The 14,750-nt window shown below is 43.9% G+C and overlaps 1 protein-coding gene across 1 annotated transcript in view; it reads right to left on the minus strand.

The window, feature by feature from the left end:
- USP53 (ubiquitin specific peptidase 53) overlaps positions 1-14,750 on the minus strand; it is a 40,527-nt gene that overhangs the window by 9,689 nt on the left and 16,088 nt on the right. The window contains exons 6-13 of the mRNA XM_077278506.1: positions 9,332-9,437; positions 8,468-8,614; positions 8,149-8,298; positions 7,870-8,038; positions 7,326-7,481; positions 4,813-4,959; positions 3,670-4,387; positions 745-809 (exon numbers count right to left, since the gene is read on the minus strand). Of these exons, the coding sequence (XP_077134621.1) occupies positions 745-809; positions 3,670-4,387; positions 4,813-4,959; positions 7,326-7,481; positions 7,870-8,038; positions 8,149-8,298; positions 8,468-8,614; positions 9,332-9,437 (1,658 nt within the window). The remainder of the gene's footprint in view (positions 1-744; positions 810-3,669; positions 4,388-4,812; positions 4,960-7,325; positions 7,482-7,869; positions 8,039-8,148; positions 8,299-8,467; positions 8,615-9,331; positions 9,438-14,750) is intronic.

Consider the following 14,750-nt stretch of genomic DNA (forward strand, 5'->3'; position numbering starts at 1 on the left):
AGATCGACGATCTGCTGTGCAGGGCTGCAGGCTTACCAAGTGTCTGCTCTGAGCAGACACTCGGTAAGCCACCTCCTTCCCTGCAGGACCCGGATGCCGCGGCCATCTTGGATCCGGGACCTGCAGCCAGGAAGGAGGTAGGAGACCCTCGCAGCAACGCGATCACATCGCGTTGCTGCGGGGGGCTCAGGGAAGCCCGCAGGGAGCCCCCTCCCTGCGCGATGCTTCCCTATACCGCCGGTACACTGCGATCATGTTTGATCGCGGTGTGCCGGGGGTTAATGTGCCGGGGGCGGTCCATGACCGCTCCTGGCACATAGTGCCGGATGTCAGCTGCGATATGCAGCTGACACCCGGCCGCGATCGGCCGCGCTCCCCCCGTGAGCGCGGCCGATCGCGTATGACGTACTATCCCGTCGGTGGTCATACGGGCCCACCCCACCTCGACGGGATAGTACGTCTGATGTCAGGAAGGGGTTAATGCCGGCGTCAGGGTTCGACAGCAGATTTAACAATCGATTTGTGGAGGCAGGACCTGGCAGTAACACCAGGCCATTACCTGCTGGACATGGAGTGAACTCGCCCTGTGAGCACTCTCCATACACCCGCTTTACATGCATGACGCATGTCGTGAAGGAGTTAAGAACAGAGGAGATAAAGAAACCTCACGGAATGCACCTCCTTACAATGCTATTCTATGAACAATTACAGCGATTGCAGTTCGGATCCATTCCAACAACTTACCATTTACTTGGCCTCTACTGTGCGGAGAAGTAGAAAGAAGTCCATTTCCTGGCTGCTGATGGTCACTGAAATACAGACGCACCAATGAAGACGTGTGAGCATACCCAGTGCCATAACCTCAGTCTTACAGATATTACACAGTTTGTAGTGCAGATTGTTTTAGGAGGAATAGTTACAAAAAGGTAAGAAAAGTATGAAAGGAAACACGGATACTTCTTCACTTGGCTTAAAGCGCCACAATGGGATTCCAGCCCAAATTCCGCTATTGTGGCAGCTTGTTCTTGGCAAAAACACTGCAGCCAGACGTCTTTTCCTAGCTTAAAAAATGCTAATAACTAACACCAAGTAAAATATCTTATCTTAAGATGCGACTATGAAAGATGCTCTAAGGGGAAAGGAGGAAGTTTGGACAACCCCTCTAATCTAGTGAATCCTCACAGTAAGCACACTGCAGTGTCTGTGTCGTGACCGGGTCAGTCACGTGACTGCAAGTATGAGATTTACATGCGTACGGTCATCTGCCAACTAGACATGCTTGGCCCCACACAATACAAGTGAATGGAGAGAGGCCATGCACGGCTAGTTGGACTGTGGCCGGAATATGCAAGTCACATTCTTGTGGTCACATATCCTGAGAACCGTGATCCCATAAAGAATGAATGGAGCAGAGGTGCGCATGCTCGTCCTTGGCTACATTCAGTTACTGGGCTCGGCGGAGGTCCCAGCAATCAATAGGCGATTCCTTATCCCATTACTAACACGGTACAAACTCTCTTTCCTGCTTGATGCCACTTGTGGCTAGACAATAGTGCCATCCAATGCCTAGAAACGAGTTACAGTGGGGCAAAAAAGTATTTAGTCAGTCAGCAATAGTGCAAGTTCCACCACTTAAAAAGATGAGAGGCGTCTGTAATTTACATCATAGGTAGACCTCAACTATGGGAGACAAACTGAGAAAAAAAAATCCAGAAAATCACATTGTCTGTTTTTTTATCATTTTATTTGCATATTATGGTGGAAAATAAGTATTTGGTCAGAAACAAAATTTCATCTCAATACTTTGTAATATATCCTTTGTTGGCAATGACAGAGGTCAAACGTTTTCTGTAAGTCTTCACAAGGTTGCCACACACTGTTGTTGGTATGTTGGCCCATTCCTCCATGCAGATCTCCTCTAGAGCAGTGATGTTTTTGGCTTTTCGCTTGGCAACACGGACTTTCAACTCCCTCCAAAGGTTTTCTATAGGGTTGAGATCTGGAGACTGGCTAGGCCACTCCAGGACCTTGAAATGCTTCTTACGAAGCCACTCCTTCGTTGCCCTGGCGGTGTGCTTTGGATCATTGTCATGTTGAAAGACCCAGCCACGTTTCATCTTCAATGCCCTTGCTGATGGAAGGAGGTTTGCACGCAAAATCTCACGATACATGGCCCCATTCATTCTTTCATGTACCTGGATCAGTCGTCCTGGCCCCTTTGCAGAGAAACAGCCCCAAAGCATGATGTTTCCACCACCATGCTTTACAGTAGGTATGGTGTTTGATGGATGCAACTCAGTATTCTTTTTCCTCCAAATACGACAAGTTGTGTTTCTACCAAACAGTTCCAGTTTGGTTTCATCAGACCATAGGACATTCTCCCAAAACTCCTCTGGATCATCCAAATGCTCTCTAGCAAACTTCAGACGGGCCCGGACATGTACTGGCTTAAGCAGTGGGACACGTCTGGCACTGCAGGATCTCAGTCCATGGTGGCGTAGTGTGTTACTTATGGTAGGCCTTGTTACATTGGTCCCAGCTCTCTGCAGTTCATTCACTAGGTCCCCCCGTGTGGTTCTGGGATTTTTGCTCACCGTTCCTGTGATCATTCTGACCCCACGGGGTGGGATTTTGCGTGGAGCCCCAGATTGAGGGAGATTATCAGTGGTCTTGAATGTCTTCCATTTTCTAATTATTGCTCCCACTGCTGATTTCTTCACTCCAAGCTGGTTGGCTATTGCAGATTCAGTCTTCCCAGCCTGGTGCAGGGCTACAATTTTGTTTCTGGTGTCCTTTGACAGCTCTTTGGTCTTCACCATAGTGGAGTTTGGAGTCACACTGTTTGAGGGTGTGCACAGGTGTCTTTTTATACTGATAACAAGTTTAAACAGGTGCCATTACTACAGGTAATGAGGGGAGGAAAGAGGAGACTCTTAAAGAAGTTACAGGTCTGTGAGAGCCAGAAATCTTGATTGTTTGTTTCTGACCAAATACTTATTTTCCACCATAATATGCAAATAAAATGATAAAAAAACAGACAAAGTGATTTTCTGGATTTTTTTTTTTTCAGTTTGTCTCCCATAGTTGAGGTCTACCTATGATGTAAATTACAGACGCCTCTCATCTTTTTAAGTGGTGGAACTTGCACTATTGCTGACTGACTAAATACTTTTTTGCCCCACTGTATGTACAGGTCTAATAAATTACTAGGACAGGGGCTCAATGCTCACTAGGCATTGGGCTGCTGTACATTGTATCAGTCCACACCAAATGTCAGATTACCCCAGAAAGTAAACCAGAACAACCCCCTTAATTGTATCCTCAGTATAGTTCAGAATCACATATTATGGGCTTCAGGGGGAAAAAAAAAAAAAAAAAAAAAATCAAAACATTCACCGTGCATGACAAAGGTTTCTGAAACGTTTAAAAATGTTTTCCAAACCCATCAAAAAGGTAGAACTTGGCGTTAATAATAAGGTTATATGAAGGTTAGACTAATAGGTTGCAGCAATATGAAAGCGTAAAAAAATAAAACAAATACAAAGCACAGGAGTTTGGAAACTTATTCCGACCTAACAAAGGATGCAAAAAATGTTATGCAGCAAATTGAGCCAAGATTCTAGGGCTTCTCTCTTAGGAAATGGCCCCATTGCATACATTCGGATTTACCTGCAGAGACTTTCTTGCAGCCCCTTCATATCAGCGAAGCTCGTCCCTTCAATTATAGGAGAGTCCAGGTTACTGGAGCCACTGCTGATGTGATCGCTGCTCTCATACCCAGACTCTGCCCTCTGCCAGCAGTCAAGATGGTACAGCTTGGAATCTGCAGAAAGTTTGTTCGGACCTTTCCCCAGAGATTCAAGAGAACTCCGGCTGCCGGACTCCTGTTTTATTTCATCCTCGTAGATGGTCATCAGGACTTTCTTCTTAGGACTCTCCTTTGAAGGGTGGCTCGTATTTTGATCCTTGACGGGCTGGTGTTTGCCATTGGACTGCGCTATGTGCCGAGGGCTTGACGGACTTTTCTCATTCTCATTAAAGATGCTGTCCACATTTAGAGTCTCTCGCATGGGTCTCCAGGGCTTTCTGGTCTTGCCAGTTGTCTTTTCTCGGCATTCCTGACTGCTGTCTGTATCACAGCCAGAAGAAGCAGTGTTTTTCACTCTACTTAGTTGCTTGGCTTCGGGAACGGAGGATTGCCCTGTAGTGGAGGAAGAAATGTGCCTGGGCTGCGGGTCAGACCTCTGCTGCTTGTATGGACCTCTTCCTTGACTGCTGAAGAAGTGAGGGTCGGGATACTGCCTAAAGCCATTTCTAGTAGGAGAAGATGCAGATCTCAGTTTGGTTCCAGAGAAGGATTTGGAGGGATAAATCTGAGATGATTGATCTGAAACAGAAAAATGGAAAATCAGTAACATTTTCATCACCAATCTCAAGGCCTTCAATAATGCAAAACATTGCAATCAAAGATTTGTAGGCCGTTTTCACACGCAGATTTTTTTCTTTTTTTTACTGCAGAGATAAGAAGTTAAACTGGACCAAAATCTGTTTTAATTAGGAGAGAGAGCCAAGTGGCTGCATATGTCAGGGCGATACAACTAATGCTACCTGATACGAACAGGGTCGCACCATGGCCAGATAGGCAAGAAGGTGGATGCACAAACAATTATCTAGCATATGGTGAGTTTGCATGCATTTATGGTAAAGTCCACCATGTAACACGATCAAGAAATAAATTAGCATTTCAAAAAAAAAAAAAATGATAATGACAATCTTTATGATAATTCAATTGCATTAAAGGAGTCGGAATACCTTTAGGCCTGGCAGGTTCTTTCTTGAGCGTTTTATCCAAAGGTTTTCTTTGAGCAGATGACGTACTTTTTAGGTTATTCACTCTTTGGGCACATTCTCGGGACAAGTCTTTTAACTTTTCCTGAGGATCATTACGGCCCAATTTAACTAGAAAGAAAAAGTAAAAATAGTCAAACAATGAGTCCAATTATGAGACACATCCTGCGCTTTACAGAAGTAAAGTCTTCCTCTGTAGCATTTTAACAAGTCATTCATATTGTGCTATTTTATATAGAAGCAACGGAGCTGAATGTACAGATGGCTCATACCCAATGTGAAGCCATCACCGGCATCAAGAAAAGAAGATTGCAATGGTTAAATTACAATAGATATGGAAAGGGGATATCTCATTAAATATTTTTTTCACCAAGTCAAAGGGCAGACGCTAAAAATATGATTGCTAGGGGTCTGCCTGCTGGAACCCCCTAGAAAACCCGAGAACATGGAAAAGTGGTGAAAATGTGCAAACTACTGCTCTACTCACCATTACTGTTCTCAGGAACACTGGAGGTAGCAGAGGTAGACCCCAAAGATCATGCATAAATTATCTGTCCAATGGATAGGTGATAAGTTATCACTGAGATAACCCATTTAGGCAGATCGGCGTCTAGCTACAAATATTTTCCATTATATTGACCTATTACTGAGGGAGTTTGTGAATTTCGGCTAAGTTTACAGAAAATGACCGCAGTTTTGCACAAAACACAAATGATACAAAGAAAAATCACGTCCTTGTTTGTCCTTGAAGTGAAACCCCAGAGCTGAAATTAAATTCAAGCTATTACTGAGGCCCAGCCTCACGGCGTGCCCTCTAGGAAGACAAAAATACTATAACATATGTTTTGTAGCACATGCTTAAAGGGAATCTGTCACCCCCAAAATCGAAGTTGAGCTAAGCCCACCAGCATCAGGGGCTTATCTACAGCATTCTGGAACGTTGTAGATAAGCCCCCGATGTATCCTGAAAGAGGAGAAAAAGAGGTTAGATTATACTCACCCAGGGGCGGTCCGATCCGATGGGCATCGCGGTCCGGTGGCCTCCCATCTTCTTACGATGACGTCCTCTTCTTGTCTTCACGCTGCGGCTCCGGCGCAGGCGTACTTTGTCCTGTTGAGGGCAGAGTAAAGTACTGCAGTGCGCAGGCGCCGGGAAAGGTCAGAGAGGCCCATCACCTGCGCACTGCAGTACTTTTGCTCTGCCCTCAACAGGACAAAGTATGCCTGCACCGGAGCCGCAGCGTGAAGACAAAAAGAGGACGTCATCGTAAGAAGATGGCAGGCGCCGGACCGGACCGCGACGCTCACCGGACCCGGACCGCCCATGGGTGAGTATAATCTAACCTCTTTTTCTCATCTTTCAGGATACATCGGGGGCTTATCTACAGCATTACAGAATGCTGTAGATAAGCCCCTGATGCCGGTGGGCTTAGCTCACCTTCGATTTTGGGGGTGACAGGTTCCCTTTAAAAGAGCTGGCCAGTAGTAGAAAAAAGGGCCTTTTTTTTTTTCTTTTTCATCCCCTTTCATTGCAGCATTCTTCCAGGTATACACAGTCTATGTACTATTGAGCAACAGGTGCAGTCTAGTGAAGAGCGAGCGTGCTCGGATACAGCCTTATCCGAGCATGTTATCCGAGTATCGCGGATGCTCGAGTAATATGGATGATTCGCGGCTGTTAGGTAATAACCTCAGGTCATGACTGTCTACCAAAACAGGCCTTCCCTGCATGTGTCATAGCTGTCAAATCGGGGGTCCGTCTTACAGTCTGAATTCAGCTTACCCTGGGGGAAAATAAAATCGGCAGCGCTGGTGGAGCGGGGTCACAGGGCGTTTGGTGGTCCGGCGATGATATGACCCAGACTAGTGTGGCAAGTTCGGAGGTGGTCGGTGGTGCGAGGGCTCCGCTGACATTTTGTGAAAGCCTGGAGCCCAAGCACTTCCATTGCCTCGATGCTGTGGCCTCTGGGTAAATGAAATGGCAGCTGGAGGCGGCGCATACACAGACTGATATCTCGGCACAGAGATCTCATCTCCCGAGATCTCAATCTGAACATTTTTGCAGAGGCTACAGCAACGAGACAATGGAAGTGCGGTGGCTCTGGGCTTTCACAAAATGTCGCCAGAGCCCCCGCACCACCGAACCAGCCTGGTATGGGAGGTAATCGCTCTGCAGCATCGGACCACTGCAAGAATTGCCCGACTCCTACTGCCTCCACACTAATTGCAAGTACACTCTGACTATAAGACGCACCCCCCCCCCCCATTTTCCCCAAAAAGTGTTTGGGAAAAAAGTGTGTCTTATAGTCCGAAAAATACGGTACTCAAATAACACTATCTTAGCACACTTGCTCATCGCTACTGCACTCCTATTGAATACATCGAGTTGTAAGCCCCTAAATTGTTAAAAATCAAATTGGTAGAACTAAAAAGGTCTCTGTACTACAGATCGAGCCTAAAGTGGTGGTTGTACATACCAGGTCCTCTGCCAGCACTTGACTGAATGACACCACGATTTAACCCTGTATCGTCATTCTGATGCTTGTAACCACTGTTCTGATAAATATGTTCTTCAAAATCACGATCTCGATTGTAGTCTGACTTTTTTGATGTTGAGGACATTCGATCATTGGCTTTGATGAAAGAAGAGAAAGGTAGGAGAGTTACAATCAGCATTTCATACATACAATTATTAGACATCAGGGTGGACTGGCTAGGAACCGAGCATTTTATATGTTTTTAGATTGATTACTGGCCAGTAGAGAACATATGCTGGCCTTGCTCTCTCACACATCCATTCCTCTGGGAATAGAAATGTGAACAGAGCATTACATAGTGTTCAGTATCTATTAGTCTTCAGTTTCATAATAAACTTGTGAAGATGCAGATATATCTGTAATATACGGCAATCTCCTAAAGATCTGATCTCAGAAGAAGTTGTCAATTCAGACACAACCCCATTCAAAAGGCTTACAAATCAAGTAAAACACATTTACCCCCTTGGATATCTTCCATACACACCTGTATCCTCATTGCTGAAGAGTCTTTTATAAGGTGTCCAGTGCATGACCTGCCTGAGAGCATCATCGGTAGTCACAGCGGTACCATCAGGATTTGCATAAAAGAGTAGCAAAGGCTGGTAATGGCACCGAATGCACTTGGTGACCACATCTTTCCATTTGGTTCCAACCTGAAAAATAAGAGTTAGGGAACTTTACCAGGAAAAAATGCGCTTTGAAGTTTGGTGATGGGGGGGGGAGGGGTTAGAGGGGAGTACACAGTCATTTGACTTAGGATTACCTCTTTTACTGAAGCATCATCAAATAATACCCATCTGGCACTCTTTGTGTGATAGGCAAAGGCACAGTAGTGTCGGCTTGTGTAGCAGATCATACCCACAAGGTAAAGTCTACTTTCTTTTGCTTGTTCATCTGTAACTCTAAAAAACAACTATGCAAAGAAAGGCAAAGCATTAGCCCCGTACAACGGAAATTACAGAGGCATCAAAACAAGGTTTAGCTTGTATTTGTATAGAAGGATTTAGAGAAATTATAAATTGGCACAAAAACACACTGACGTTTTACTACTCATCAGTATAAAGAGTACAAAAGAAAGGTACCCCAGGTAAGTAGAGCTGTGTAGCCAAGTTCCGAACCACATCTTCGGTCAAGTCGGAGTTCTCAGAATCCCACACCAGACCTATGGTTACAATCTCTGGACAGTTCATTAGGACCCGGCGAATCTTGATCTTCTGCCCACAATTGCTCTAAATAAAGCCAGACATTAAACATGACTTGTGAGTATTATTGAAGTTTATCATCTTAAACCAGGCCTGCACAACATACGACCGACGGGGAGACTGCAGCCCACCAGTTGATTTCTTCTGGTCCTCGGAGAGCTTGTAGATGCTGGTGACCTTCTACCTGTATTTGACTGTGTTCACGTCTAGCAAAGGTGAACACATTTGAACACTTTGGCGCTGGGATAGAGGAAGAGGTGCGCTAAGTAGATCGCCACCCGATGTGCAGCAGCACTAAGCTTGGAGTTGCTGACCCGGCACACACACCATGGGCGGTGCCAACCCTGTGCACTCACGCACTGAAGGTGGTTCTGAACCTGTAAACTTCTAGCAATCCATAACTGCTCAGATCATGTGCTACATGGCTATGTTAAAACTCTAAACTAAAGTATTGAGGTGGCGCTTTCTGTTCAGTTTCCAGCAGAAACTCTCTAAATTCTCTTTAAAAACTTAAAACTTTGTTTTAGTCATGTATCCACGCACAGGCGGTGGTTCTAGTGACCGGTTTACATTTTTTTTTTCAGCACTTGAAACTGGTTCAATATGGCAATGTGACACTTTGTCCAAAAAAATTCTTCTACACAGTTTTAGACCAACTCATATTTCCAGAATGAAAGTGTTTCTACTACACACAATTGATATTAGTCCTGCACAGTCATGTAAATCGGATGGGATCATACTTACAGGACACTTTCTATAGTCATCCGCAGTGTTTGCAGCCTGTAGTAACTCCGCAAACATCTCTGGCTTCAGGCGCTCATGTCTCTCCAGCATTCGATCAACTTCATTACTAGAATGGAAAGCACACAGGTGTGAAGAACGTCCCACGAGAGATGCAGTCATTGTCTCCAACAGGTCATTATATGCTCAGCTTCTCATTAATATCTTTTGACACAGTAATTACGGATCTCTAGAGCACCATCATCCTCATTCTGGTTTACCTTTACGCAAATTAAAATTCCAGAGTAACAAAAGGGAAATGTAAATGTATCTAGCAAAGTCTTATATAATTACTGACTAACAACAGTATTATAGCTTGCTAGATAAAGAAAAAGCAAATGTCATGTAGATTTGCTTTAGTTTACGGACATCCATATTTTCTCCAGTTTCACATTCAATTGAAAAAACTGAAATTTTTAAGTGAAATAAGAAAAATAAAAGCAGTAAAAATATGTGGTTGCATATATGTGCACACCCTTAAACTAATACTTTGTTGAAGTAGCATTTGAATTTATGACAGCAGTCTTTTTGGGACATCTACAATTGGCAATCTTTGCCCAAACTCCCTTGCAATAGCGCTCAAAATCTGTCTGACGAGGACATCTTCTGTATACAGTGCTCTTCAGGTCAACCTTCAGAATATGAATTTGATTCAGGTCTGGGCCATTCCAAAAAACTTCATTTTTTGTTGATTTGGAGGTAAGCTTTGGGTCACTGTTGTGCTAAAAAATGAAATTCCTCTTAGCAGGGACCTGAAGGTTTTGATGCAAAATTAACTGATATTTGGAACGGTTCACGATTCCCTCCACCTTGAATAAAGCTCTAGTTCCAGCTGACAAAAAGACAGCTCCAAAGCACAGTGCTGCCTCCACCATACTTCACTGTGGGTATGGTGTTCTTTTGATGCGGTCCATAGTAGGCTTTGCTCAAAACATACCTTTTGGAATTACGGCTAAAAAACAAACAAAAAAACCCCTCAAACACTTGTTATGGTCTGATGAGACCAAGGATGAACCTTCCCACATGCTTTCAGCAGACTGATGTAGGCCTTAGCAAAACAGTTTGACTAGGATGTTTTTCTTTGAAATAAAAGGATTCCATCTTGCCACCCTACCCTACAGGCCAGACGTATGAGGAATATTGGCCATTTTTATCACATGAAGTACACAGAGTACTTGCAAGAAATTCCTGCAAACCTTTTATGTTGCTGTAGGCCTCTTAACAGCCTCCCACACCAATTTTGTCTTTTCATCAATATTTGAGGGACATCCAGCTCTAGGTAAGGTCACTGTCAAATGTAAGCAACTTCTTGATGACCATTTTCATAATTTTTTATGGTATGGCTAATGTCTTGGAAACATATTTGTTTTTAAAACTTTTAACAATGAGATCCCTTTGCTGTGTTGTAAGCAGTTTATGGACCATGGCTTTTGGTGTAAAATACAACTATCAACTTCTCAGTAAAATCCTCCTTGAAAAGCTAAATTTGATCACTATAAAATGATGGCAGCCGAATGTTGACTACTATTTAACATGAGTTTAACTGCAATTGGCCAAATTCTGAACACAAATTCTGGAAAAAGGTTTTAATCAATTCTTCTTGCTATGTTTTTTTCAACATGACAAAAATCTGGTATTTTAACAGGGATGTGCAGTTTTCATTTCCACTGTACACTTTAAACAAAGTTGTATAAATTAATGTAGTTTATAGTAGCATATGTTACTATGTAGTTTATGCCAGGTGCACAGATCACTGAGCTTCTGCTCCAGCATCTCCACTTTTGTTTCTGTGCTTGACAATGTATTTGAAGAGTCAGCTGCCTGGTAAACCAGCTACCTTCTGCGATAGCTGATGTATAGGCAGAAAAGGGGGCTGGGCTTGTATATTAAAATAAGCAGTCGCTCCTGTATTGAACACCAGACTTGCAGTACAGATTATGAACCTGGGACCAGAGCAGATACCAACTGACTGAGCCACCTATCGTAAATTAACTACTGTATACTAGTGTGGGTTATAGGATTACCACTTTATTAGTAGTCGATTTCTAAGAGGTGCCCCAATCCACAGCTATACGTCCTGGTCCCAGCTTCAGCATCGCCACTGCCAGTCCGGTCCTTCACACAAGGCTGCCATTTTCAAAAGCTGAGCCAGCCCCCTTCTCTGCCTATGCATCACCTGCCACAGAGAACTGAGCACAGAAACTAAAGGGGATATGCTGAAACCTGCCATTATTAAACTTTATTAGAAAGATAGGTTTTTTTTTTTGGTTTTTTTTAAGCAGGACAAGTTTTTCTTAATTACTGTTTAGAGTACTGCACATTTGGATCAAGTGCAGCAGCAACTAACTCAGTCAAAATGCCCCCAAGGCGTTAGGCTGACTTTAGACAGCGTTTCACAAGCGTAGGCTTAGGTGCAATTACTACTACACCACAGTAGTGCCACAGAACTGCTGCCTTCACCCAGCATTGGGTACATATGAAGAATTAGGACCACTGGTGTAAATGCCTTTGCATCAATTTGTCAGCTTTTCCTACAAAGGGTCAGCCCAGCAAAAGTAAAAGCATACATAATCCCAACAGATAACACCATGTTTCTTTCCTTACATCCTTGTGATATAACCCATCTTCAGCACACTGCTGATGGCAAGAAAAGTAAAAATGTGATGTGAATGGGGGACCAGCTTGAGAGCGACTTGACACGGCATTTATATGCTCTCACCATACAAATATAATTGTATGTGCTCACTCGCACATTAGCAGCGCCGTGCTGTAGCTAAATTGCAGGGAGCTTATCCATTAGGGCATGATGCAAGGAGTTTTCTTGTTTTTCTTAAACTTTGACAGTAAAAGCGATTTTCACTTGGAAAGTCAGAATTTCTTCGCTAACTGCTTGCGGTGGCTCATACAATGAGGCAGCACAGCAGCCAAAAGAAAGAACATCTGCTTGTGTCTGGAACCCCGGGCCCAAATAACATGGTGCGCTTACAGCCTGAGTCACTGTTCAAAAAGGCTGCAATTTAAAGAAAACATTAACATGCTAAAATCCTCCCACGCCTCGGTAACTGCGCATTATTTATCGGAAGATTGGAAAAACTTTCCCCAACGACGCTTCTAATGCCTCTGACTCACTTACAATGAGAACGGAGTGAAGCAATTTCCTGCCACTCGTGTCGAAAACACAAAACAAAATGAGTTTTTGACGGGATTAATTTGAAAATACTAGAAGCTGGAGAAGCGCTCCTCGCCTTCCGAAAGGGTCTCCGTAATAACATGTCACATTCCCAAAAGCTGTTCAGACCGTCAGCTCCCGATTCCCTTAGATTTCAGATCTGCAGAGATCATTGCGGTGTAAAAACTTTTAGTCTAAAGAACCAAGACTGGAGGAAAAGCAGAGTGAAAAGCAGAGTGACAGGCAGCGCAGTGATACCGATTGCGTCCGATCGCTGGAAGCCCCACATAAGGCAGAGATCAGAGGCAGCGCTCGCATACGGACTGATGTATTCTAGCCTCACTGCGATGGACACCTGCTGGTGAAGCATTACACACGAGGCTCCCCAGGATACTATGGCACACATATGGGATGGGCTGCTCTGGAATTCATCTTTAAGTTCTTTCATCGCCTGACTCTTAAAGCCAGTGATTGGCGGAAGCGGTAAGTTGCATCATTGGATACGCTTGTGAGCACGCGCCATTCCTCACACTTGCCCGCTGCAGACAGTCACACGACTGAACAACGGGATGCACTTACTTCCTGTCCCGGTGAGGACTACTGAAATTTCCTGCTCTTGATTCATGGGTTAGAGTGAAGCATGATTGATTTTATTACTAGGTTTAAAAAGGTTGTATCACACTATAAAGGGGTACAAATTGGAAAGGGCTTGTTAAAAAAAGCAAATTTGCACCTTACTTCTTATTAAAAAATCTTCTCCTTTCTCAAACATTCGGTATTTCTAATTCTATAGTTTACCACTTGTTTCCAAGGTGACTGGCTACCTCTGCAGTTGATGGAGGTGTCCGTTTTCCTAGGCAAGGTGTGTGTGCTTGCAAGTTCTTTGCTATAGAAAACTCAAGTTTTCTCAGCGCCCCCAACAGATCATGTATTCCGGATTTCCCTAGTATTGCACAGATGAGAGAACCTGGGGCAATCTCTGATGTCCTGATAATTTCATCCCCTGTGCAATACTAAGGAAATCCTGATCTGTTGGGGGCCCCAAGGGCGGGAGTTTGGGAAACACCGCTATGGAGTATGCAAGCACTGCTGTGAAGTTGGCCGGTTAATTGCCAACCTGACTGCTTGATCCAGCCAACCTCAGTGTCCCTGTGACCTCTGATGCAGCAGAGCCAAAGCTGCCACTAACAGCAGCATTGGAGATCACAGTGTGGCCCGGGAAGCCGGCGGGCAGTGGAGGGGTGAGCACCCCCTGAAGACAGGAGACCAAGCAAACCCTTAAAGCCATCTGTGACACTTGTACATTTTGCTTAGAGACTGGACAAACCCTTTAAGATAAAAGGGCCATATTTAAAAGTGACCTGTTGTATAGATTATACACAGATTTCTACAACTCATGCTTTCCTAACTTTTAATACTAGCCAATTTTATTAAAAATTTGATACAAATGATTGAAGGGGGAATTTCATTCATTTTATAGTTAAATTACACACACCGCGTGAATTAAGTATTGAACACATCACCAATTTTCTAAGTAAATATATTTAGAAAGGTACTATTGACAAGAAACTCTCACCAGATATCAGTAACAACCCACCCAACCAACACAGGCAAAGAAATCCAACCACTGAGGTCCATAAATTAAGTTTTGTGCAATGATGACAAATGACACAGGGAAAAAGTATTTAAAACTTCGTACAAAAGCCTTTGTTGGTGAAGACAGCTACAAGATGCCTCTCCTGTATGGAGAAACTAGTCGCATGCATTGCTCAGGTGATTGACTCATTCTTCCACATATACACTTTCCAAAACCTGAAGATCTCGTGGGCTCCTTCTGTGAACTCTGAGCTTTAGTTCCTTCCATACAGTTTCTATTGGATTCCGGTCAGGTGATTGGATGGGCCATTATCAGCTTTTTTTTCTCTCTGAAACCAATTGAGAGCTACCTTGGCTGTGTGTTTTGGATCATTGCCTTGCCGAAATGTCCACCCTTATTTCATCATTCTGGTGGATTGCAGATTTTTTTTTTCCCCAAGAATGTCTTGGCACATTCATCCATATGAAGTTTGCCTGAGTCGTATGCTGAAAAACAGCCCCGAATCGTGATCTTCCCACCACCAAACTGCATGATGGTGTTTTTGGGGTGATAAGCAGTGCTTTTTGCCTCCAAACATGTTGTGTATTATGGCATCCAAAGAGTTCAATTTTGGTGTC

The sequence above is a fragment of the Ranitomeya variabilis genome, chromosome 1 (genome assembly GCF_051348905.1).
Source record: "Ranitomeya variabilis isolate aRanVar5 chromosome 1, aRanVar5.hap1, whole genome shotgun sequence".
Lineage (NCBI taxonomy): Eukaryota > Metazoa > Chordata > Amphibia > Anura > Dendrobatidae > Ranitomeya > Ranitomeya variabilis.